At 41.9% G+C, this 27,980-nt stretch overlaps 1 protein-coding gene across 1 annotated transcript in view; it reads right to left on the reverse strand.

The window, feature by feature from the left end:
- Positions 1 to 27,248, reverse strand: part of gatad2b (GATA zinc finger domain containing 2B) — a 44,777-nt gene extending 17,529 nt beyond the window's left edge. The window contains exons 1-2 of the mRNA XM_031754099.2: positions 27,040 to 27,248; positions 96 to 476 (exon numbers count right to left, since the gene is read on the reverse strand). Coding sequence (XP_031609959.1) covers positions 96 to 475 — 380 coding nt within the window. The 5' untranslated portion in view covers position 476; positions 27,040 to 27,248. The remainder of the gene's footprint in view (positions 1 to 95; positions 477 to 27,039) is intronic.
- Between the last annotated feature and the right edge of the window lie 732 nt (positions 27,249 to 27,980).

The following is a 27,980-nucleotide window of genomic DNA, read 5'->3' on the forward strand; positions in this document are numbered from 1 at the left end:
AATAAATGATGCCTGGATTCAGGTAAACAAACATCCTATAAAGCACATTCCTGTTCTTTACACTGAATCCTTCGGTTTAAAATGTTTATTCTCACCATCTTCTCCCAGCGCTCATGTCGACTGGCTCATCCAGGATGTTCTCCTTTCCATTCTTACTTGGTCCAACGGGGCTACTGTGGCTTCCCAGCCTCAGACTCCCATTTAACTTCTCCTCATAAGCAGCACCCATCAGGCTCTGATGATGGAGGCTGCTGGCTCCAGGGCCTTTTCCATCTCCCAAGGTCCCTGCAACATCTAGGGCTGCTAGGTCAGCTAAGTCCTTGCGTTTAAGAAGCGCCAGCATCTTCAGGCGCTCCATGGCCTCGTGACCTTCCATTTTGAGGCGCTTGGCCAACGCCTCTTCTCGCTCACTGGTTGACTCAAGGCCTCGCTTAAGTAGGTTCAGCCTCAGCGCCTCCTCAGACATCTGCTCCATCCTAAAAACAGGCAAGAGAGGTCAGACAGGTTAGCAGAGCCACCTTAAACCCAAATAGGTTCAGGTCAGATAACAAATACACTCCTCTATGTAACTTAAAGCATGAGTACAGTTATCCACCAGATTGGGTGCAATAGCTGAATGACTCTGGAACATCCAATCCTTCCCAACCCTTATTCCAGATTTTCTCTCCTCTCTTTGTCAGCAAAGTTAATCCCACGTTCCTCTGAAACCACGCGGAACAACTCCAAGTTATCCCAGGGATCCAAGCTCGAATCTATTTTTAATCTGGTATTAACATGATTACATTTGTATATTTCTACACTTTTCCTAATCCAGATAATGTAATGCAGATGTAAATACACATAGAACACAGGTTTGCATAGGGCTCGATGATGAATACTATTTTTGTATAGACTGGAAAAAATTAAGAAATTAATAAATCAATCGATAAGAAAAAGCAAAGAGCAATAAAGATACAACCCTACCAGATTATAGACCAGTTGGAAAGGCAAACCCTGTCCCTGCTAAGTCCCCCTGTCAGCATGACAAAACACACAAAACAGTGTGTAATGAAGAAGAGCAGGGGGCGAACCTGACAGCAACCCCATTCAGATGGAAGATTCAGATTAAACACAATATATTTACTTGATCGTCTCCTCTGGGTTACTATAAAATAGTTTAAAGCATGGATGACATCTTTAAGGGCAACTATGACAAAGCACATGACTTCAGCATGTCGGTGAAGCTGAGAGGAAAGTGGAGGCCAGACAGCTTTCAGGCCTTTGGCTGCAGCGCTGAGGCACAACTTTGAGGGTAATCTGTCTCCATGTCTGGTTTGTGCTGCACTTTTTGCAGTAGCTCTATAGTGACTGTAGAGAAACGTACGTAGAAAATCATACGGAGATGTTTGATGCAGCACCTTCTTAGAATCCAAGTGAAAACCAGCAACCTCCAAGAACCACTGCCAACCAGTAAGGAAATACAGAAATACACATTTTCCCCAGCAGCTAGTGGGTGTACAACGTCCAGTGTGGTGGAGAACTCTCGAGCAAGTCTCATGTACGAAGTCGTGAGCCATCTCGTCTATATGAATACAAAAAGAATGAAAACTAAAATCCTTCCAGCTCTGGTCATGGGCCTGGGAGCTTACCTTTGCTCTCCTGGATGCCATTCGCCCAGTCTGGGGTTACTGCTCCCATTACCCCCCCCACACCCACACCCACACACACACACACACACACACACACAGGAGCACTGCTTGACAAACACATTTTATTCCTCACTTTGTCACTTCCTATTGGTAGATTCTACCTGCTCGCGTCATTCTGGCGTGCCCCTCATGGTGTCAGGCTTTTCACCGCTCTAATCTGTTCATCCTGTCCTCCACTCGTGTCAGTTATTAACCTCACATCTACAGCTGCCTCTTTAACACAGGGAGGAGTCTTAATGGTCCCACAATATGGCTCTCCCTGCCACTTCTTCCTCTAATTAATTTGTGACGCAGCGGTGGAGCCGTCGCCTCCATTTGCTGGGAGTACAAACACGAGCAGCTCGTGTAACCTCTCCGCCGATCCAGCCACCTCACCACGTTTAATGAGCCAGAGATCTGTGCTGAGAATGGCGCTTAGAAGCCAATCACAGTTTGCCTTGCTCTGCACGTCAGTAACTGGCACCCCACACTCTCTCACTTAGACTTCCCCTCCCCCTGGTTACTGTCGCTGCTGCCAGGCTTTACATAATATAATGACTGTTACAGTCAGCAGTGCCCCCCAGATAAATAAATAAACAAACAAACACACACACTTTCTCCCTTCGCTTTTCATCCACCACACCCTTCCAACATACTGCCAGGCTGATAATGGAGAAGAAAAGAATAGATGAGAAACACAGACTCAGACCTACAATCACACCTCTCCTAAACCCCCAGCCCGACAGCAGGATACATCACAAACATTAAACATCTGTCACACTGAAAAACTGTGGAGCTCCAAGGAATGCTTCCAGTTTGCACCAGCAGATAGACGGCGTCCACACAGACAATACACATGCAGCGCAGCATTCCGATAGAGGGCAGAATTTTGTAATCCTCCCTCCTACTCCAGCAGTACAGTACCACAAAGAAACACTCCTCCCTTCTCCTCTACCCTCCCCCAATTCCTCAAACGCTCATCTTTTCCTCCCTCCTCTTTCACTGCAAAAATAAACACAAGCTTAATTTCAGGGGCCCCTTCGATGCCGCCAAAGCCGAGTGCTTCATTTGTTCACGTTATACTAGCCAACTGAGTGCTGTGTGTACGCACGTGAGTGTTTCTGCGGCTGGAGGGACAGGAACGGAATGGCAGCACCAAGACACAGAGAGAGGGTTTTTTTCTTTATTGCTGTGTGTGTGTGTGTGTGTGTGTGTGTGTGTGTGTGTGTGTGTGTGTGTGTGTGTGTGTGTGTGTGTGTGTGTGTGTGTGTGTGTGTGTGTGTGTGTGTGTGTGTGTGTGTGTACAGGGCTAGAAAAGAGGCAGAGACAGCAGCTCTCTCCTGAAATAACGCCAACTTGTAATTCCACCTCCCATCCCCCAAAAACACACACACACACGTTTATTCAAAGAGCTGTCAATCAGAAGGGTGCTACTAAGACATTCTCCTCACAATTAAATCAGTAGTCTTCCTCTCACTGACGGCACTGTTGTAAATCCATGGCAGAGATAACCTTGATGTCTTGTCCTGTCGATGTGGCACCAGATTAACAGTGTTTGCCAAACTGGGTGTAATCGTAATACAGCGAGTGCACAGTTCAATCTGCTGCTTGATGTTCATCATGAAAATCCATTTGCCTGACCGCCTCCTGTCTTTTGTCCAGTCTGTCCTTTTTCTGTGGTTAACTGTTTAATGTTCAAACTGATGGTTTTACTTGACGGTGGATGTGAGTCTGATATGTCAGGCCCGACATCCAATCAGCTTCACTTACTGATTTGTTGTGAATCAACAGCCACCCATTTTGTGCTTTTCATCCAACTGTAAATATGGAAGTTGTTATACTAAACTACTAGCACCTCAAGTCCAAATCCAACCTCTGATTTGGCTGCAGACAAGCAGCCATGCCTGTTAAACTTTAAAGTCTGCCTGTACTCATACGTAGTAGGTGCAGTTTATTCTGTCTGTAGGCATGTTCACGTGGTCAAACTCAGGCATGTAAGCGTCTGCTCGGAGCCTTGCACTTACCATCCCAAAATCTATGCCGCTTAGAGCCAAGCGGACCACAGCATATCTGCAGACACTGAAACTTACAGGACACCATTAAGTATGACACAAACATAATAATGTTAGTACAAAAAAAAAAAAAAAAAAAAAATCACAGAATGTACTTGGACTTCAAGTTTTCTGGACTTTACAAGTCAGGTAAACATTTGTGATGATGTATTTTGGCTGTGTGTATTGTGTGTTTCAGCAGTAGGAACGCTTTGCTCCCATTGCAATCAATGTACACATTACCCAGATTTGCTTCTGCTGCTATGGCTTATTCCACTTTCTGTTACTCAATGCTAACGATGCAGCTACCACCCTGTTTTTATTTTGACCTTTGTTATTCTGCTCTGTTTCTGAGGTGTCTCAAAACCAAAAATATGCAAACAGGAACATCTATGCACTGAATTCAGCTGCATAAAAAGTGGTCATGCAACCATTCCCCTAATAACAATTTGCTGCTGGTTTGTTATTCATGCATTTTATCAACAAATCAGCAGAAGAATAAACAGGTGTTTCAGCTACACCTGTAAAAGTTTTGCAACTGAAAATGCATTTTAACACAGACAGCTGCCACAGGCCCACCTATTGACTAAAAGACAATGCTATCAATAACCTTGACTATTGTGACTACGTGTGATTTCACAGTCTGCTACTTTGTGGCTGAATTGTTTCAAATTGCCTCCATGTTGTTATCATAGCACTAATAGTTGACCATGTAATATTAAGCAGCAAATAAACTGTCACAGTTGGACTAGCGCAGGTGGCACACATAGGTGTTGCCTTCACCATCCCCTCTCTTGGCTTCTCGTGTTCCTCCTCCCTCGTGGCGCTGTAACTTGGTATAGCAAACACAGCTTGGTATCACTGCGGCCTTCTTCCTCTACTTTTCCACCACTAGTGTGTCAGCTTGGTTAGCCATCACCAGTTGGCCTGTTTATTTTTGGTCCCACAGGAGCTTAGCTTAATCATTCTCAACCAGAATATGGACAATTTTGACAAAACACACTGAGCAAAAGTCAAGAATATTAAAACTTGTTAAAGTTTCTCTCCTGAAACATTAAAAAATGACATTCCTTCTTTTCACTGCGTCTCACTGACAAACTGGTGCATAAATAGAACGGTGACTGACAATATGACAACGCTAACTACCTGGAGCACAAGCACCTCTCTTCCACTGATGTTGTTGGACCTTAATAAAACAAAATGTCCCGAGTGGCTTGTGTCCTATCCACAGTAACGTCATTCCTGCTGTATGGTGGAAACGCCTTGTTGCTAATCATATCCACCATCCTTCAGGAAAGTACCAGAGTCAGCTACCATCTGGCTTCTTTAGCTCGTGTGCTAGAAAAGACAGAGATGTGCAGAAAACAATAAAACCTTCCTTGTGATTTCAGGAGGAAGGAGCCTAGCTCATTGGTCCAGCGGACACACTAAAGCAGCAATGCGCGCGCGCACGCACGCACGCGCACACGCACACACACACACACACACACACACACACACACACAGTGGCTGGTTGGCTGTAGAAGATGCTGATGACAGGGTTGCTGGGAATATGACCAAAATTTGCATGTGGCTAGTTTTTGATACTAATGAGGCCAATCAGAACACCACCCATAGCAACAGAGTTGCAATTGGTTATGGGGAGCAGCTAAGGACTTGATGGTTGTGGGATAAAGATTCAGACCCAACAGGACTTGCGAGGAGAATGCTGATGCTTTGTTCCTGAATAATCGATCACAAGTAAATACAACAACAATCACACACCTTCACCTGCTGTCTGTGGATGCACAGCACATAAGGCAACTCACGCACCTTATGCATAGACTGCTCTTTATTAAATGAGACAACAGCTCATTGTGGGGGTTGCTATGACAACCAGTCATCTATTTTTAAGACATACCACTAATCAATTCCTGTTCTGCTGTTGCCTGAGGGGTGGGGGTATGCAACAACATGCAAACCCCAACCCCCATGTTCTGTTTGTGTGCGGGTGGTATTACGGGGGTGGTTTTTTTGTTTTTTGTTTTTTTTGGGGGGCAACAGCGACCAAGACACTAAGCAGGGGGGAGTGTGCAGTAGGAAACAAAGAGCAGAGCAGAATGAATGAGTACTGAGGATCCATCTGATACCAGCGCGTGACGCCGTACAGGAAAAGTCGGAATGATTCCACAGCAGTCACACTACTGCAATCATTCATCTAGTAACCAGGTACCCACACAAGATCACCTGGAAATCCTGCCCACTCCCCGATCACGTCAACAAGTATGAAATGTCAAATACTTACAGGTTAAAGCATCTTAAACATAGGTAATACCTTTCATACTAACAGGAACACACGTTCAAAAATTATAACTGCATTTATGACCATTTTTAGGTGTTATTTGTACAAATATACATGTTACTCACAAAAGAGTAAATGACTACACTGTAATTAAATCAGTAATTACCTGCAGCAATGATCCTTTCATAACTGAAATAAAAGGTCCTAAGACCCGAACCCTTCCATGGCATTCATTTTTTATTTCTCTTTAATATTTGTGCATATTGGGACCCAATGAATGTAAAAACAAAGAATTACCAGATTTTTTTTTTTTTTTTTTTAAACCGGATTTTTGTTTCTGAAAGCCACATATGAGGATATTCATCTAAAGTTTCGATAGATAGTGGCAGTAAAATGTCCTCGTAAGTGGATATCGGGCCCTTGTAGAGCAAGATTTAGTATTTTGGTCTAGACAACCCAAAATGTGATGTCCACATATGTGGACACCAGGTCCTAGGAGGTTAAATAGGACATTTAGACCATGGAGCCCTATACTAACAACCTTAACAGATTTAACATTGTCCGTAAGGCTACATTAAAAAAAAATGGTTTAAAAAGGTTCTTAGAGCATGTAGCACCACTCATACTCTCTCTGAGTACAGAATATCATGTCACTTGAGGACAAACCCTCTGCCAGCTCCGGCTGTACAACCAACTCAATGAGGACAAATCTGATAGAGGGGACAGGGCAGACTTCAGCTTGTGGCACTTGACTCAAACACCATCTCCTCCACAGGATATAGCTTACAGGTGGATTCCCCTGTTTCAGTGCAGCTCACTAACAATGAAGAAGCATCTGCTGTTTAAGAGCCCCCCCCGCCCCCCCCCCGGTGCTTTTTCACCAGTTTTCGGAGAAATGTTTTGTTTGTCCAACCACTGAACACCAACCTGTGAATCATTCAAGGATAAACTTTGCAAAGATTCAGTCTTGAATGACATCTTCAGACACTCTGTTACTAACAGCCTGTCACAAAAACAGAATTTGTTCCCATTTCATTTCACTCTATAATGAAAAGTTAAAGCTAGGGCTGTGTGATATGACCAAAATCTCATATCCTGATATAAGACATTTATCGTCCCGACAACCATAGATAATCACAAAAATTTTACTTTTCTGTAAATTCAGTGAATCTCGGGAAACTCGACTTGTATGAAGTGTTTTCAGCTGGGTGTCGTGTACCTGGAGTCGAGTGTTATGACCGATGCATGAAACTATATATTTTTAGACAGAAGTTGTAATGGCCGCCATTTTCTTTGTGAGTATTTATTAGATGGTGTGCTGCGGGGAAAAGCCTGTTCTAATGTTTGAGTCTAAGGTTTATTTGGAGCACCTGACGGCTCTTTTTTGCTTCTCGTCCGTAAACTCTCTTCACACTCTTTGGCGTGATTCCTTCGTAGGTGGTAGCAGAGGTTTGCTGTGTTTGAGTCTGAGGTGGGGACCGGTTTGCACCATAATTTGCATAGTACAGTTTTATCTGGTCTGTGTCAGACTTTTCATAACCAAACCATGTCCGTGCTACAGAGGCAGCCCCTCGTTTAGGAGTAAGGTCCTCGATTTTTTTTGACTGGTCCTTCTGTTTGTCATCATTTCAGTTTATTTGGAAAAGTCTCAACAGGATCTTCAGCTTTATTGTGAAAGGTTTATGTGTAAAACAAACAAGCGGACGGCAGAGCCACACGCTGGGTTTACCGTCACATGTCCGTCCGTAGTGTGGTTATTTTAAATATAAGAGAAAGAGAGAACTTTAAGGAATTAATATAGCCACGACAGTGACCATCAAAACCATAAAAAACAGCCGTAAACAGTTTATTTTGCGACACCATAAAACAAACGATAGCATAATATGAGACGATAGACGTTTTTATATCGTCATCTGATATATATCGTTATATCAAACAGCCCTAGTTACAGCAGTTTGACTACTACATACAAGTCCATTTATCATGTCAACACATCATCCCAGCCGGACAGTCAATATTATATAACCCTATGAAGGAAGATCCATGTACCGGGAGATTTACCACAGCAACACTGATTTTAATAACTAATTTGTTAGATATTCTATTCTAAACATATTGTGAAAATATTTAAAGTGATAGACAAACATATTGTATTATTAAAGATTAATTATGCAAGATTTAATATCCAGAGGGTTGCTGTCTGTCATCATATGATGATGCTAACTCAAATGTTGTCATCTACTCTGCTGTGCTATTGTGTACATTTCTTCTCATTTTTATATTGGATTATATTGATTTTTATTTTAACTAATGTGTCATTAATTAATTAAAACTGAAATAATTGATTAAATACACCTTTAAAAGCATGTCATTACTCCACTGTTTCTGTCATTCTTTGGTTTCATGTATCCGCTAACCTCAGCCATTAAACTCAGGGAGCAGGCTAAGTTAGTAAACTCAGCAGTCTAGACCTCTGAGCACATGAGCACACAGCTCAGTGAGACAGCACCATATTTGATGGCATCAGCTCGACTTCACTGTGTACTTAACCCTCATAATTCATGTTTACAATAGAAGTAGCCCACAACACAATACCCCTCATTATCTGTGCTTTTTGAAAATATATGTACAATTTTACACACACTGGCATCTAGAAAAGGCCCATTAATCCGAATTTATTTTGAAAAGTCAAAATCTCTCAAAAAGAGAAATAACTTCGACCACAGTGAGTCAGTGTGAGCTGGGCCGTAACCTTAGGGTTCAAAATGATCTTTTATTATGTAGCAGTTAGTGGCAACGATATCACACAGAAAGGTGGCAAAAAACCCAAAACGACAAACAACAAACAAACGACCCCATGACAAACCTCCACCAAAGCAGTTCTCTGTCTGGGCCGTATTTACCTTTAAGGGAATAGCTTTGCATTTTGTCTATGAACAGTAAGGAGTAGATCTGGATAATAAGTACTGTTCTGTAAATAACTGGACATGAATAACTTGATCTTAAAAACAAAGATCAGGTTAGATGTCGCTGTACTTGGGCCTTGTACAGTGAACGTCACTTAGGTGTCAGCAGACCAGCTGTACATTCATCCTTACATGCGTTCACTCATGATTCATTTCACAGAAAAATGAGCAAATATAACAAAAATAGCTAACAGAAAAGCATAAATAGACGTAAAATACTGCTCTACTAAAAAGGATAATGCACTTGTTGGTAGGTAGCAGCAGCCACAGAGTGTGAGTCATATTGAACATTGTACCATGTTAATCTAGTGTTCTGTACTGACGACAGGTAGGGGGGGTGAGTGAGGCTCAGTAGGTCGATTCACTGGGCTTAGCGCTCAGCCATTTCTCTGCCTGGCTGTCCTGCTTATTAAACACCTGTATTTCCTGTCAGGGGGCATGAGGCTGAACAGGTTCTGTCCAGGGTGAGAGAAGTCGGCAGCAGTTTTCTTAGCTCTCCTGAGACACTGTTTGCTAGCTAAGTCCTTCAGAGATGGTAAGGGACAGCCGATGATCTGCAGCATTTTCCTGTCTGCCACCAAGCCACGATGCAGTAGGTGAGGACACCCTCTATGGTGCTGTGGTAAAAAGCCACCAACAGTTTCTTCTCCAGGTGGTTCCTCCTCAGCATCCTAAGGATGTGGCGTCTTTGTTGGACTTGTGCTCAGGTTGTGTTCACCCCACCATGCTGCCAGGTTTTTAACCTCCTCGCTGTACAGTCTCGTCTCCTCCGCTGATGAGGCCAACATATACTCCTGTACAGACTTAACACTAGCCTGGATGACGTCCCCAGCGACAATACAAATTCCCTCAGGACAGACCTGCACTGTTTGTTTATTATGATGTACAGCTGGGAGAACGCCATGCTAACATTAGCATCAGGTGGTATGTACACTGCAGCGATGATCACTACTGTGAGCTCTCTGCACAGCACAGTCAGTACTGAGTGTGATCCTACCGTTCATGCACCAGTCTAAACACACAGAGACACATTACTAAAGTTTAGCTACGTTTACCCTCACTCAATCATTCACACAGAAACATGCTTACAATTACAAAAACTAGTCTGTGAAATTGTGAGCTCCTGGGTGCTGGGTGCCTACGTGTCACCATCTTGCATGGGATATCACAAATTTTGTAGTCAACTTGAAAGAAAGACAGATATGATGATTATATATATATATAAAATAGTGAGCTCAGAGGTCAAAGGTGACATGATATTTGGATTCAGACAATAATTTGAATCCCCCTTTAACCATTATTATTTCTTAAATGTTGCCAAAACAAACAAAGGCAGTCTAATTTTAATCATAGTTTTGAAGATAAAAACATTTTTCTGAAAGTTTGGCCTTATTTGACCTTGGAGGAGAGGTCAGAAGTCCAAACTTGTTATTTAAAATCCCTACATACTATTCTGTATAGACTGATGTGTTGTCAGGACAAGTAATGGCAATTTAAAACAAACAAACACAGTTTTAAATAGCTCTATATAACATTATCCCTTTGACCTTCAGATTAATCTACTGACAGTGAAGGTAGTTAAATATAGCATATTTTAAACCTTTATAAGGTACTCTGATCCTTACAAGTGTGGTGAGTACTATCAATATACAGAGTTCCTAAATATACGGCTTTTTGTACATTTCAACCAATAACTCATTGTAAATGACCACGGCAGACCCGGGTGCACGTTCATGCTTTGCAGCATACTTCATTAATACTTTTACGGTTGCTGTACATCTGCACCCAGAGCTGCAGCTCTCCCGCTGCCAGCTCAACATAACAACAACAACCCCAACCACAGGACCCAGTATAATATTTAAGTCGGTGGGGCGTGATTGCAGATGCCGCGCAGGTGCGTCCGCCTTCCCTGCACGGCACTACAGACCACGCCCTGCCACACTCATTAAGCTGGCTTTAAAGACCTTGATGACCTCAATATAGCAAATGTTATTGGATGGTTAACATGACCCCGCTCTGCACCCCGACAACGTTTTATCAGAATTCAATCACAAGTTTTTGACTTATTGTATTTACAGACAGAATGACACGCGAGCGCGCATCCAACAAGACAAATCAAAACAACACGGTGGGAGGCGAGCAGGAGGAGCAGGCGGGTGGGTGTGGGCGTTGTTGGAGTGTTAGGGCAGCCACTGCATTTTGAGAGCTGAATGAAGAAAAGCTCCTCTTTGAGAGCCCTTTGATAAGAAAAGACTGACTGCTTTAGACCAAAGGGTGGGGCATACACTCTTCCACAAGCCAACAGAGGACAAAAAAAAACCAAACAAACAAAAACAAAACTGTAGGAACAAGAGACGTTTAGTCAAAGTACAGACATCTTAAAATGAGGCTGAATGTGGCAGCCAGCAGAGCATCAACACAGAGCAGAGACACAAATACACCCACACTGGAACAGTGAGCAGATCTGCACAACATGCTAACCTCCACACATTTCACTTTCATGTAACACTTATTCAGGACGCTTCAGACATAACCATTGCTAGATGCTGGTGACTGATTACATCTGGAGCAGATGCTATCATTCACAAGCATGTATCATTCCAGATTTAAATGAAAAGCATAAACACCATCCGCAACATGTGCATGCACATCTCCAAACTCATATACGCTTTAGAAACTTTCTGCACATCTAAAGATTTCCATTATAGTCTCAGTAGAAACACTAGAATCAGAATCAGCAGGTCAGACTTTAAAAAAAAAATGCATTTGGTGCATCTTTAATTCTGAAGACCGATTATATCTAAAAACACTGTAAACGCGACAGTAACCCCTGATGTCAAAGTTTTCAAATTCATCCACGTCACAAATAAAGACGTTATATGAAAATTACTTCTCAGCCCAGGAAACATATGTTTGACACGCTAAAAAACATTTTAATGCAACAAAGATTTTTGAACCGCAATTACTGCAGTCTTGTTTTCCATGATGCCATCTGCATGCTTTCACTGCTTTCACCTCTCTAAAAGGTTTCTGCATCTTAAATGTAACGATATCTTATCAGCCTATAGTTGCCTTTAGTTGTTTTCACAAAGAAAAGAAAGATGAAAATTCCTGTTAGCTCAAAATCTGCTCATTGTCAGCATATATACATGAAGTCATGGACTTTAACTATGTGCACTATATTGCAGACAGTAGTCACCTCACCCATAAAAATCACTGAATTCAGGTGTTCCAATCCCATCCATGGACACAGGTGTATAAAATCAAGCACATGGGCACAAAGACTTCTTCTCCAAAAACATTTCTGAAAGAGCGGGTCACTCTCTGCAGCTCAGGGTGCAGCACACACTTGTGCAACATGTCTAGTTACTACTAAATACTCCACAGTCAACTGTTAGCTGTATTATAACAAAGTGGAAGCGATTGGGAACGACAGCAACTCACCCACACAGTGGTAGGCTACATAAAAAATAAATCACAGAGTGGAATCAGCAGATGTTGATGCGCTTAGTGTGCAGAGGTCGCCAACTTTCTGCGGACTTCATGTGGTCTTCAAATTAGCTTAAGAACAGTGAGAGCTTCATGACTAGGCAGCTGCATCCAAGTCTTACAACTCCAAGTACAATGCAAAGCATCAGATGCAGTGGTGTAAAGCACACCAGCACTGGACTCTGGTTTTGGTGGTTGTCAAGTGTAAAGTTTGCTGGAGTAGGGATCATGTTGTGCGGTTGTTTTTCAGGAGTTTTGCTCCCCTTAGCTCCACTTAAAGAAACTCTTAATGTTTGGACAATTTTATGCTCTCAACTTTGTGCGAACAGTTTAGGGATGGCCACTTCCTGTTCCAGCATGGCTGTGCACCAGTGTACAAAGCAAGGACCATAAAGACATGATGAGCAAGTCTGGTGTGGAAGAACATTTTTGCACAATGACCTGACCTCAACCCGACAGCCAACCCAAAGTCAGCGGAATTTTAAGAGGCATAAAATAACTAGAGATGGACCGATCCGATATTACGTATCGGTATCGGTCCGATACTGACGTAAATTACTGGATTGGATATCGGAGAGAAATAAATGTAATCCGATCCATTAAATATCAAAAAAAAATCTCACAAAACTTGCAACACGGCGTAACTCGGCTCATAACCGTAGCACGTCGGAGCAGTGTGCGTCATGTGATACAGCGGCTGTGTGTATTTGTAGCCTCGCTACCAAACCAGCATTTCATCTCCGAGGAAGTTATCCCAGAGAGAAGTAAAGCAAGTGTGTAAGTTCATCTCTGAATGTTTGTAAAGCATTCCAGCGTTAAGTTTAACAACCGATATATGGAGCGACTGCCTCTCTCTCTCTCTCTCTCTCTCTCCCTCTCCTGCCGCTACTTCAATCATGAAACTGATCAATGATCAGCTGATCGGCTTTTCTGTCGGGAGTCCGTCTCTCTTCTTTGTTTTTGGCCCACTTTGCACCAGAAAGAGGAAACCAGCGGCTGAACAACAGCAGCACGTTTAAGCTTGATAAGCTGTTGTTAGAATTTATTTAATATTACTTTCTACACCAGGATCCTTTTCTACGTAGCTGACGGCTGGTAACGGTGCAGGGGCGGATCTAGCAAAGTGTAGCCAGGGGGGCCGATAGGGCATGAACAGGGAAAAGGGGGCACAAAGACATACTTTTCTTTCTTATTCTCATTTAAAATGTCTAGCTTTTAATAAATAATTATCTGAATCTTACACCCAAAGTTTTAATCTTATGTAAAATGTATAGAAGTCCATTACTGTATATAGTAACTGTTAAGTCTAATATACCCTAGTAAGCTATAGTACTTTTTCCTTTGGGAAGGTACCATCTGTGAATTCTGCAATTCTGTTGAAGAAAGATGTTGAATCTATTTAATTATTCTTGAAAAATAATTTATTTCTGTGCATTTTTTTTTTTTTTTTTTTTCCCCCTCACACTGCATCAAATTAAAGTTGATTACATCGATTAGGCATCATGAGGTGGAGGGTGCAGTGTATTTTTTACACACAGGTATAACAGAATAGCTTTAGTTTTGTTGTTTATTTAAACTTGAGTATGAACTTATACAAAATGCAGCAAGATATTAAAAAAAACAGTTTTATTGATTAAAAAACACACTATATCGGATTCATATCGGTAGATATCCAAATTTATGATATCGGTATCGGACATAAAAAAGTGGTATCGTGCCATCTCTAAAAATAACATGTCATATTTGTGAATAATTTCAGTGACCCACTATTAGCAAGCACTTTGGTGACAGCGGGAAGGAAAACCTCCCTATAAACAGGAAGAAACCTCCAGCAGAACCTCCAGGGAGGGGCGGCCATCTGCCATGGAGGTCAGAAGAAGTGGCAGGCCTATCTACAGTACTATCCACAGATGAACAGTATCTGAAAGTCATGTCCTCAAGAAACAGGGAAAAAAAGACTTGACACAGGACCCAAGATAGTATCTGACCCTTCAGTTTATCCATCTGTTTGCCAAACTTCATCCAAAATCACTTCATTTCAGTGAAGGGCGGCTTTCAAGAAGTCATTCTTAAGCAAAGTAAATAGGACCGAGGTACACCAAATTACACAGAAACTCAGCCAAAAATCAGTGGTAGCAGGTTTTATAAAGCGACGAATCCAAATTTTAAATTTTTGGTTCAAATATTACAGAAGAGGTCAACAGACGGGTACAACAATGAGTGTCTAAAGCCATTTGTAAAAATCAGTGGAGGCCGTCATGGTTTGACTCATTTCAGCCAGTTGTGGTGGGGATCTTGTCAAAATTAATGATATATTAATGCAGAAAAGTAATATCAGATTTTGATCAACCGTGCAAAACCATGTGGAAAGAACCTGACTGGTAGCCGTGCCGTTTTTCAGCAAAACGAAGAAGACATAGTGTTACATTGTCAGTTTTCTTTTCTCCCCATCAGTCATGGAGTGACCTTCAAAAGGCAGCTAGGAGGAACAAAAGAGAGCAAACTTCCAAAGAAGAGCTTTGGGATGTCCTCTAAGACGCCTGGGTAATTATCACAGAATACTAAATAAATTACAAGAAAGCTTGACTAGAAAATTCAGGCTTTGCTGAGAAAGTGTATAAACCCAACACAACGGTTAAGGGAACATCAGGTCCATGACTGCACTGGCACACAGACACGTTGCCCCGTTTAATGTCGAAAAATTAATTTGTGGCATTCAGTATCTGAGTTTAGAATAATCTACTTTCGAATTATGTTGAGCACTTTCATCAAACTATTTCAGCAGAGGAAGTGTGCGCCTGGGACCAAGAAAAAAAGCAAAAACAACAGGAGCCTCTGAGTAAGAGATATCAAGAGATAGCAGGTAACCTTATCACCTTGTTTTGGTTTAGAAATTCTGTTTGCAGCTGCTGTGGAAATTTTTATGTTTACCCACATTATCTCACTGAGTGGATTAGTTCATACTAAAGGTGAGGAAAAGCAAAGTCCAAATGAAAGTGAAGGAGACTGTAACGCGATGGGTCTGTTGCCCTGCGGACATGCTGATGGATGTTAGTAAGTTAAGTCTATCAGCAGCAGCCAGCCAACCATCCTGGTGATGTCTGCACTCGCACAAGATGGCTCTGCACATGCTCTGAAAACTTTAAACTCTTACTTTTTAAATCCTGCTTCACAGACAGTGCTAACTCTATGGTGTAAATTAGCCTTAATACATGTAACGTTTCATATCCACTTTAAATAAACAGAATTACAAAACTATTTATATCTACAAAGAAAAAAAAAACCAAGACTTTTAAAAAGTCCTACAATGAGGCTGCAAAAGGTTCACTTGCAACTAGACAGAAACAGTATTTAAGCAACTGTACCTCATTAACAATGGAAATATGACGCCAAGTCACAAGACAGCCCACCTCAGACAACCTAACAGTGTGTCGTCGTTTTTTGGCACCACCTAAGAGATTCTTATGCACTGGGTTTTTTTGCATCCCATGGTACTGAAAGTTTTGAGCATTTTCCTAAGCACTGATATCAGGTTTGAAAACCTAGTATTGTAACCACCCCATAGGACCGTGCAGGTTAGCTAAACTCTGGAAAGTAATTTCCAAATTAATCATTTGGAAACATGACTGCTCCTAAAGCTGGGCCTACACTGTGCGATTTTTCCAGTCACGTTATTCAGCTTCAGCTCAAACTGCACGATTGACTCGCAGGGGTTAGAAGTTCATAGGTCACGATGCAGGGTCTCACACTATACGGCCCGATGCTCTGATGCGACCTGAGTGCTCAAACTGTGCGTCCATAAAAATGAAGGTTATAACAGAAAATCTGTCGCTCGCTCTCCCTCTCTGTCTTTCACTCACACAGACACGCACACCATCACCATCAACTTTGCTAAATTGCTAACGAAAAACATTGATCAGGCAGCTGTGATTGAGCAGCAGTGTAGATCCAACTATTTTCACGGTTGTTGTGGTCGTGATAATTTTGTGAGGCCACATTGAAAAGACTCAGATGAGCTTTCCAAAGTTCTACAAGTGCCTCCATCGCTTGTGTCCAGATCACACGCTGCACTGCTGTGCTACTCCGTCTTTTTCACCGACATTTATGTGTTTGTGTGTGCGCAGTGTGAGCGGCTGCGGTGACACCCTCACGACGGTCGTGAGGATTTCAAACAGGTTTGAAATCCTCCCGACCAAGCGATTGATGATCGGGAGCTGGTCGTGAGGTGTTAATCGCTTCTCGTTACCCACGTATACTACACGATGAGCGGCCTTACGGCGAAGGCCAAACTCGGGCCGATCAACAAAACGGTCGCACGACTGAAAAATCGGCTCAAAATGGGACAAAAATTGCACAGTGTAAGCCCAGCATAAAACACACACAAAAATACTTTTTTGGCCAAAGTTCAAACTTCATTCATTTGAATCTGCCCTAGTAACCTCGTGCTTAACTTTGACAGAATTTTAATTTTCTCAACTTTTTATATTTTGACTTCCTATAAAATATTTTGCTATTTTATCCACAAAACAAATGTTACATAGAAGGCAAAACCAGAGGCTTCTGTACTACAAGCTATGGTAAGTATTAATAAAGCATCACAAGGTTCTGCTGATTGAAGAAGTCACTTGGATGATGAAGAAACATTTCTCTGAAAACGCTACGTCCAGACGAACAGAATCAACTTTTTGGGATTTCATTATGTCGCACAGAAACACCAACTCACATCTACACTTTTGTATCCCATTATCCACTGTTGGGTATGTTCCTTTATTTTCCATGAAATAAGATAAATGACATTTTTAAAAAATTTGTGCTGTCGGCGTTAATCTCGTTAAAATGACGTTAACGCCATAACCGCATTAACGTGGCAAATCTCAGCCAATCTTGGCGAGTTACTGCGGATCGCCCCGTGTGCGGGGCTGCACAGCATCAACGTGTTAGCGCGGTTAGCTCGTTAATGCATTGACACCGTGCAGCCCCGTGTACGGGGCAATCTGCGCTAACTCACTTTTTTTGTAAAAAACTTCCTACATATATAAAAAAAAAGACATCTTGTAACAGGTTCTAATTAAAGTTATTACAAAGTAGTGATGTGCGATACCACCGATTTCCATTCCGATCTGATACAAAGAAAGATTCAGGCTACTATTGACGAGACTGATCTGATACTTTGCATAAAAAGTTAATGCGTTTGGAAAACCAAAAGTAGTGTACACTACCTGTTAGAAGTTTGGACCCATCTTCTAATTTTTCTGTATTTTCATGAATATTTACATCGTACATTTTCACTAAAGGCATCAAATCTATGAACGAACACATACAGAGTCATGTGGTAAACAAAAAATTGTGTGAAAAACTCAAAACAAGTTTGATATTTTTGTTTCTTCAAAACAGCCTCCCTTTGCTTTGTTGATAGTGAAACCTTGGCCTTCTCTCAATGAGCTTCGTGACGTATACGTAGATATTACACAGTGTACTGCAAGGACGCTGTATCATTAAAGCCTAATCATTCAAATAATCCACTTTAACTGATCTACTCAACAGCCTTACCAACTGAACTGATGTGACACACATATTACTCCAAGCTAAACTCATACAGCTATTTATTGTAACACGTTTTATTAATGTAAATTTGAACAAATGGGATTCCGTAGTTTTAAGCATGCAGGGAATTCCAGTTGTTTAAACATTGACACAAAAATCTAAACCTAGCCATAAGTCGCTTTCCAAAATTCAGCAGCAGTGCTACACGTCGCCATCAGCTTCACATCTTCTCTCAGTTCCTGGACAGTGCCTGCAGCACCAAAGGACTCTGTGCCGCCGTAGCAGCAACTGTTCCTCTCCTCCTCATCATCATCATCATCATATTGTGTGTTATGATTTACTTTTGTTTGTGTTTGACAAGGTTTGTGGTCTTGCCACATGCATCGCAAACCGTGTCCTGGCTCCGTCTATGATCAGCCGTTATTGTCAACAAAATGAGCGAGGACACGAGCCGTGATGCATTTCTACAGCCGTATTTATCACTATGACAGGCGGAAGAACAAATAGATCCTACCAATCATTTACACGCTCCCAGTAACATAGTGTTCTTGTTAATGATAACCTACAGAAATTACTAATATATTAATATGACAATCGATTCCAGAACATAAGTGAAACAGGAGGAATCAATATTTTGTAATCAATCCGCACACCACTATTAGAAAGATTTCTAGAATGATTTGGCATTTTGTAGTAACCTTCACTTTCCCAAAATTAGTTTTTGAAAGATTCTGATTTTTCATATGAGTGTATATTCTAATAGTAGTCAAATTGTCAGATTTCACAATAGATGTTTCAAGTATCTTTAGACTTCTCTTCAATTTGCTTTACTCTCTTCTGAATATGCGATTCTTTATGCCTCAAATGGATTTGTTAATTTCACCAAACCAGTTAATCGCTCATCTAGTTGGTCTCTCATATCTTTCTGTTGCACAGGCTAAAAGAAATGTACTACACTTCTTCAAAGTATCAAAGTACAGTGCATCCTAACAGCATGACATTTGTTCCACTTGTCATGCTACAGCCTTATTCCAAAATGGATCAAATTCATTTTTCACTTTAAATTCTACACACAATGCTTCACAATGGCAAAGTGAAAAAAGTGAAAAGGAGTTTGCTTGAAATCCTTGCTAATTTATTACAAAATAATAAACTAAAATATAACATACAGCTTTGCCATGACACTCAAAATTCAAGTACAGGTGCATCCTACTGATTTTCTGTCACATGTTTCAACAACTTGATTGGAGTCATCCTGTGAAAGATTCAGTTGATTGGACATGATTTGGAAAGGCACACACATACCTGTTTATGTAAGGTCCCATAGCCGCCACAGTATCATCACATTATTCTCCTGAAGGACAATAAATTTACCTACACGCTGATACAGAAAGACAACTTGAAACTGGAAGCAAAAACTTGGCTGAGTGGTTTTTGGGGTTTTTTTCTTCCACAAAGTCTCAAGTTTTCATGTGTCTGTATATCTCTGATCGCCTGTACTAGAATATCATTAAAATGGTGGTAAAAACCAACACAATCATACATTTGTGTCCTCAACCTAGCTGTGGTGGCCGCGGGACAATGCACCTGGTTTTAAAAATTAAGATGTGCACAACCAACCAAAGCACAACAAATACAGCGGCATTAGGAAGGAGACCGAGAACCAAAGGTTCACTCTGACAGAGCTCCAGCATTGCTCTGTAGAGGGAGGACAACCATTTCTGCACCACTTCACCAATCAGGCCTGTGTGGTAGAGTGGCCAGACGGAAGCTACTCCTCAGTAAAACGCCTGCCGCGAGTTTGCCAAAAGGCACCTAAAAGGCTCTCAGACCATGAGAAACAAAACTGTCTAGTCAGCTAAAACAAAGGTTTAACTCTTTGGTCTGAATGTCAAGCGCTGAAACCAGGCTCCCGATCAGTACCATCCCTACAGTGAAGCATGGTTGTGGCAGCATCCTGCTGCAGGGATATTTCATAGTTGAAGGAAAGATGAACGCAGCAATGTAGAGACATCCTACACGATGGGGCGATCGTGGCTCAAGAGTTGGGAGTTCGCCTTGTAATCGGAAGGTTGCCGGTTCGAGCCCCGGCTTGGACAGGCTTGGACAGTCTCGGTCGTTGTGTCCTTGGGCAAGACACTTCACCCGTTGCCTACTGGTGGTGGTCAGAGGGCCCGGTGGCGCCAGTGTCCGGCAGCCTCGCCTCTGTCAGTGCGCCCCAGAGTGGCTGTGGCTACAATGTAGCTTACCATCACAGTGCGTGAATGGGTGGATGACTGGATATGTAAAGCGCTTTGGGGTCCTTAGGGACTATTAAAGCGCTATATAAATACAGGCCATTTACCATCCTTGATGATAACCTGCTTCAAAGCACTCTGGACCTCAGACTGGGATGAACAGACCCACGACCATAAACACACAGAGGTGCTAGACACACAGAGAGAAAGCACTAATGTTTCTCATCCAGCTCAAAGTTACTCACCAAGTGGAGAGGGCCACTGAGTAAGCTATGCTGATTATGAAATGATCAGGGGTGGAGCCACACAGATACACCACCTCAACCTGCTGAAAGCACAGAGAGAGGCAGAATCCATTTCTCTGGTGAGCAGAGTGAAGAAGACATTAGCTAGGGCTTGAAATACCGAATTCATTGCCACCTCACTCTACTGTCATAACCATCTGACACAAACCCAGAAATCTGATTTTGCTGCATTCCAAAATCACTTTGAGGATGTGTTGCCCCACGCCCAGTCCCACCACACTTATACTGCACCACTTTGAAACTCGCCCAGGTGTGACGGTGCGTTCACGGCCCTGTAGGTTACCTGAACACAAAAGGCAAATGGTTCAGACGTAACTGCTGCTCACATTGACAGCTCACTTTTTCACTGGATTTAGCCAGACTACTGGCAGATTCCCTTGTCTCCAGAAGGAAAAGCTGGTGCTTTCCACTCTGTATGGTTTTACCAATTCGTCACCGTTCCTGTCAGCTTGTTCAAAGCTCCATCACTTTCCAGTGCCTTTACATGATTTCAGCATTTGCACTGACATCTGGCTGAAATCTCTGATGGCGGCAGAGCTCGTGGCCAACACGGACAAGTGGGTGTTTGGACAGACGTAGGTATCTGCTGTCTAGTTATCAGTATCTAGAGTACTAAGACCATTCCAAGACCAAACAAAAGGTAAGCTGGCTTTTACATCTGGTTGGTTACTAGCTCAGGTTTATTGCCAAACTTTGCAGAGCTGTGTTTGCAGTGTCTGAGTGAAACAGGCTCTCTGTGGGGAACCCCTGCTTCACACTCCTAACTGTTTTTGTTCTGCAGACTGATGCCTCAAGCGTGAGGCCTGTTTTGTCCCTGCAGGTAAAGGGGGTCGACCCCACCAGTGGGTTACTTGAGACAAAAGCTATCAAAGTGTGCGACCAGACCGCTCATCCTTTCCTACTTTCCATCACAAAAAAGAGGCCATGCCTGGATCAATCACTGGTATTGCTCCTTAAAACCATTTAAGTTCAAGAATCTGTAAGCCAGGGGTGCAGACAGCCTTGGCCAATTTCCTGTCTTGTTCATGGGGGGAGGAGTAGGCTAGGCCACAGAATGGAGGTATGTGGTCGCAGGGTGTGGTTTGTGGTTTATGGCTCAATTACAGGGAAGGGGGTGGTGTGTTCAATGGCAGTGCCAGGGGAAACTGGCTGGCACATATGCCAGCTAACATATAATTATGTCTCTCTGATTTCACACAGTAGCACGCTGGGATCAAGGTGTGTGTAGCAGGAGGAGTCTAGCACTGCCAGCTATGAAGGTGTAGCAGTGAGCTCAAGCTGACTGGACAATATAGTGCAAATCATTGAAAGCGCAAATTCTTTGGTGAATAAAGAAATGTGCAGTGACCAAGAAACGCTGTGTTAATGGTACATGTGTTGGGGTTCCCACAGATGTACTACAGCTAGAAACTTTTTTAAACATTTACATTTTTACATAAGTTGTGTTCCCAAATTGCCCGTCCCCCACTACTGTTTAGGAAATCTATCTGAACAGGTCCTCTCACTTCTCCTCTAGTTACATAAATTACAGTAAGTGATACTTTTTTTGGAGTGAAATCATCTCCCAGGTTCAGTAAATATCACACACTGGTTCATTAATGTGGAAAAACATGTCCACTCTGCTATGTTTATTTATTTATATTTAATCTTGATCATATGGTTGATAAAATACTAAAAATTATTTTTGTCGTCTGCATTGGTTAGCCGGTTCATCACATGAGTAGAAATGGCTGAAAAAACATCATCCCTGTTACTGTCGGGGTTTTGTGGACACTTGTCCCAAAAATGCCATGAAAAAGGTGGCAAAGAAAAGCTTTAAAAAAAAAAAAAAAAAAATCACATTTAAATGATATTATTTTGAAATAGAATAAACTGCCATGGTTTAATTTTTTTTTTAAAAAGAAAGAAAGAAAATCATGGTATGCTTTATATACCAAGAGTTCTCAAGCTGTTGAGTTTATCTAAATGAGCAAGCACTTTGTACAGAAATTGAAGTTGACATAAGACTTTTATTAAGAAGTAAAAAAAAAGGGATACATTAAATTAAATCAGTGAAATGGTAAAACCAATGTGAAACCAGGAAAATGTTAACTTCTCATAAAAATGTCTATTTTATTTAAAAGTTAAACATACGCTCTTGGCACAAAACCCAAAAGTTAATACGGGTGTAGCCGTGAAATAATATCAAATCTGCATCCTGATGGGTTTCATATATTTACAGGGTGGGGCAAGCTTTCAGCCTTGGTACATCCTGTCCCATTGCTCCTCTGTCCACCCTGTTACCCGTCTGTTTTTGTGACTATAGAGAATATGGACAAATTCTTATTGCATATTATAATTTTATATGTATTTTAAGAGTTATAAGAGACTGTTAGTTATTATCCTTGTTAATCAAATCGAGTTTTAAATATTGCTTAAAGGTGCAGCACTTTGCACCATGTATTACACTGAAAACATAATAAGGCTGATTCATCGAGTAATCTGATTATAAAAAATCCTTGACACAAACTCTTTGCTGCGATATTTCTTTTAATCCACGTCTCTGTAGCGCATGGTTGTCACGCGAGTGCTTCACCTGCATTTATAACTAAAAACAGACCTGGAATAGAAACGGATTTAGGAGCAGCATGTGAATAAAGAGTTTGACAAAATTAAGCCTACGCCGCCCGCATTTTAAAACATAAACTACAATAAAGTGAATACGATTTAATTTTAATTTAATTAAAATTAGTCGATTAATCAGTGGAATATTCAGCAGAATACTCGTTTGTTAGAATAATCGATAGCTGCAGTCCTAAAACACACAATATCCGAGGTAGTGCTGGTTTCTTCCATGCTAACATACACAGTGCAAATGGTTGTACCTTGCTTTCAGTGCTTGGATACATACAAGTACCCCTCTGGCACCAAGTAGATGCACCTATAGCATAAATCTGAAAATCCCAGGTGATTTTCAGAAAATTTGACCTCTGACCTTGAGGACAAAGTCATCGGGATTCAAACTTGTCTGAGATTTTTAGTAGCGTAACGTATGGTATGATTTCTTTAAAAATCTTATGTTGCCATGTTTTTGTTTTGTTTTTTTAAAAGAAAAGGATTTTTACAAAAACTTGACCTCTAAGCTTGATTTTGACCATTGATCTAAGATTTTTAGTACATGCACTATGGTATTACTTTGAAAATCCAATGTGATTTCCTTCATAAGATTCACACACCATATTCACAAGATTTTCAGGACACTTGACTTGTGACCTTGACCTTGAAGTCGAGGTCACTGAGACTCAAAGTCATCTGAAATTTCTAGTAGATGCACATGTCGTATCAAATTAAAAATCACACATTGACAGATTCCTGAGTTATTGCATCCACAAACTTTGTACAATGATGTACATGACGAATGAAAAACACCACCTAACCAAAACTTTATGCTGTTGTCTTCCTTGTGCACAGCCATACGTTCCCAATGTGTCTTTACAACCGCTCAGGTTTTGTTTCAGCTGGTCACATCCCGCTCTCACTTTTTGCAGTGTAGCAAGCCCGGGGCAGTCGCCGCAGATGAGCTGGAGGCACCGATCTGCGAGCAGGTCTTTCTCTATGGGCGTGTCAATGATAGATTAGTGTGGGAGCATAGGGATTCCCAGACTGCACAGAGGGACACCACTGCAATAGTTCTTTGGAAACCTTGTTTTTAAGTTTGTGACTGACTGATTCCCTAATCATAAGCCATTCCCTCTGAAGAACACATGAGCATATTCCACATCTATCGAGTACACTGACTATATGGACAGCCGTGTGCATAGTCAAGCCATAAAAAAGTAATACCTTTCTCTGTGTGGGAACAGGTGTTTTCCTCCTCTGGGGAGATTGTTTGTACAACATCCATAATTGATTAGACAGAGAGATAGAAAAATATGAAAAAAAAAAATCTTTTAAATATCAGACTGTTGTCACAGACAGGGGTGGAAATTAAAAATTTTCTCCACTTTTTGTATCGGCCACTCAAACTTTTCACCAGCCATTATTTTTCTTTTTTGTGTGTAACATTTGAATGATGCATTTCACCTCCTTATGGCCTTTAGACAATCCGAGGTCCTTGATGGCCTCTAATTCCGAGTATTTTGTGCTAACAATGAAGCTATCAGTCTTGCTTCTGGAACAAAACATTGACTGGCTGCTCTCATCAAAAATGAGCCAGTCGCGTAACTCACCGTTGTCACTTCTTTTCCATTTTTCATTAAAAAACTGCCGTTTAACTTTAAGTTCCATCGTAACACCTCTTGAGGAGTGTTTTTGTTTCTGCCACCTGCTTAGCTCCACAAGTGTAACACCACATTGCTAAACTGTTCGAATTTCCCCTCCTCTTTCTAAAGCCCCTTTTCCATTAGTACCTCCTCGGATCGACTCGCTACGGATCACCAAGACTCAACTCGGATCGACTGGTGTTCCATTACAAACCAAACCTGCGTTGTTGTCACCATTGCAATGTGTTCGAGCATCCCGCGATGTAATTGATATGCGACACGAACGCTACAAAAAAAGATGGACGTCGAGGCGACGATATACCTGCTGCTCCGTCTGTGGCTTTTCATCAGACTTGTGAACCACAGCGTTGTTTTTAATGGAGCCATTTCCCTCATTGAAATTCTTTGAAACCGGGCAAAGTTTTAATTTTCGTGAACAAGACACGCTCATGACTCATCAAGTGACGCTTGACCAGCCAATCTGTCGATGACACATTTTAGTACCTGCTTGGATCGCATAACGGCATTTAGAGCAGACTAGCAGCAACCCATCTGCATTGCTGCCCCCGACAGGTCAGGAGTGCAAATTAAACGTAGTTTTTTCTGTTCAAACTTAAACCCGCCAAGGTGGCTTCTGCATTGTTCAAATTTACCACAACTTCATAAACGTACCTGCATTTGGCCAGTGGCGGGTGCTAATTTCCACCCCTGGTCACAGATCATAATAACAAATTTCCAAGAATATACTTGGACATTCTTTAATATTACAGTCCTAAGTTTTGAAGAACAAATCAAAAAATTCTATCAATGCTTCATGTCAAGGCTGTACACTACTACAAAAATGTAAAAAGCTTTCAACGCAGTCATGACACTGTGGCAGCTAGGATGTGTATCCTGCTATGGCTGCCAGGAGATTCAAGAAAAAGGACGAGTAAAAAACTCCACAGCTGAGATTACACTACTACTCAACAGCAGGGACTTTTCATTCATACAACCCCACAATCACCAAGTGTGTGGAAGGCCGAATGTTTTAGGTCTGGAAACGTTTACCTAAAAATCAAAGGCTCGGGCGTTGCTTTAATGCCACACTGTGTCACAAATTTGTCATAAAGAAAAGAAAAGTGACAAAACAATGAGAGCTCCTGCAGTAGAGCTTTTATTCCCACAGTTTTCCTGTGGCAAAGATCTGAGTTGTACAGTCAATCCTGTATAAAGATGGAAGTTAAAATGGCTAGCTCCTGTTGGCAAAATCTCTTATAGGAGAGGAAGGCACAGATATCCGTTTTCATTTCACCTCAAAGATAACTGTACTGTATTATCCTATGTAACGCAACTGAAAGAAGTCAATGTAAATATCAGCATGTGACTGCCTGAAATCCCGAGGAAGCAGCAGCAGCAGCAGCAGAGAGGCTGAAGAGGCACCAATTTGTCTGAAATGAGCTTGTGTGCACCAAAGAATAATAGCAGCACACATTAAATATTGATTCCAGTTTGGTGTCTAACGTCATCTAGACATCCACCTCCGCTAATCCGCCGATCAGGAAACAATCAACCGTCTGGCCCGAGTAAAGCCTTGCCCTTACAGTAAAATGCTGGTTATGCTGACAGGCGCCAGGCAGCCATTTAGGTGCATATGGAGTCAGTTGAGTCTCTACGTAAATGGCTGATGCATTTCGAATTTTTCTTCCTAATTGCTGAGAGCCATCAGCACCCCCGGCCTCCTCCTAGCGCGTTTTAATCCGCCACTTTATATAGCCTTGCTTCAATAAAACCGTTTCACGACCTCGTCTCATTCCACTGTTCTCTCAAGAAGCTTTTACTAGTACCTGAAAGACCGTGGTTCTTTATCGAGTCTGAGTTAACCCCTAGAGACTCTGGATGAAACAATGAAACGGATTGGAGGCACTCCGACCAACGTTTCCATCAGAATGTAATTACAACACGTCCGTTAGCAGCTCGGCGCTTATCAAAACAAAAAAGCCACACACGATTTAAAAAAATGATCCATAAGTGTTTGTGTTGCGACTAGAGGCCTTTAAATGTAAAGTAACAGTTGCAGGCGGTATTGCTGGTCGCCAACATGTCAGCATGCATCAATAAATAGCGAAGCAAAGGCGCTCCATTGTCTGACAGCGTATCAGCGTATCCGCTAACAGGAAAACGACACAATAACCGTCCGGCCGCGACGTCAAATCCACAGTTGCCGTTTCAAAACATCCCTGACCAGAACCAGGCCCCGTACACATCCTCGGACTCACCTGTATCTCCTTTCGCCTCAGTGTGTAGCGTCTCCGGGTTCACGGTCCGGTCCTGACGCGTTGCAGCAGCCCCTCACCACCAGTCCCCGGCACCGGCAGGCAGCACTGAGATGCTGATTGGGCCTCGGTAGACACTCACCCTTTCGGTGCAGCCAGACAGCCAGCTAATTGGTCAGACGCTCTCTCCGTGAAGTCCAGACAGCGCAATGAATGGCTGTTCGTTGCCACAGAAGACCCAGACAGACAGCTGATTGGTCGTTTATTTCCGCGGCGGAGACAGAGTGCGACTTGATTGGGTGATAGTAGTGTTGTTGTCTGTGTCTATATGGAGAGCCATGTTACCTCAAACGAGGCGAAAAAAACAGTGTTTGGTTGTATTCACTTAACTAAACCGGATCATTTATGGTGTTCTAAATTATTTTTACCCTGTCGTTTCTGAACGACCAAAAACAACAGCTACATTTTCCGAGGAGAATTTTAGTGACTTCTTGTTACACCCGTTTCCTAACGGGTATTCTGTCCTTACATGCATGACAAAGACCCAAGGGAGCATAAATGTAGCTAGGACAGCATTGGATGGTTCGATGGTAGGAAACGTCATTACTTCTAGCCCAACTAATGCGCTGCAGAGCAGGTCTTTGTAGGCAGTAGTAGCAGGTTTATAGTGGTAGGCTGATCAGGGGACGCTGCCTGCATGCCTTCAGGACTTGCAGAACATGGAATAATATACATGCTAAATAAAATGATTTTGTATAGCACTTATCTAGTATTATCAACTACTCAAAGCACTTTACACATACCTATATTCTGAAAATTCTGAAGCATCTAGCACTAGCCTATGTCACACTGATAAGGTCAGGAAAATCATTTTATCATCCTTTACTGGATGATTTTGTCAATATCAATGTCAGTTTTTGAGTGGAAATAACTTTGGTCACATC

The sequence above is a fragment of the Oreochromis aureus genome, linkage group 22, assembly GCF_013358895.1.
Source record: "Oreochromis aureus strain Israel breed Guangdong linkage group 22, ZZ_aureus, whole genome shotgun sequence".
Classification (NCBI taxonomy): domain Eukaryota; kingdom Metazoa; phylum Chordata; class Actinopteri; order Cichliformes; family Cichlidae; genus Oreochromis; species Oreochromis aureus.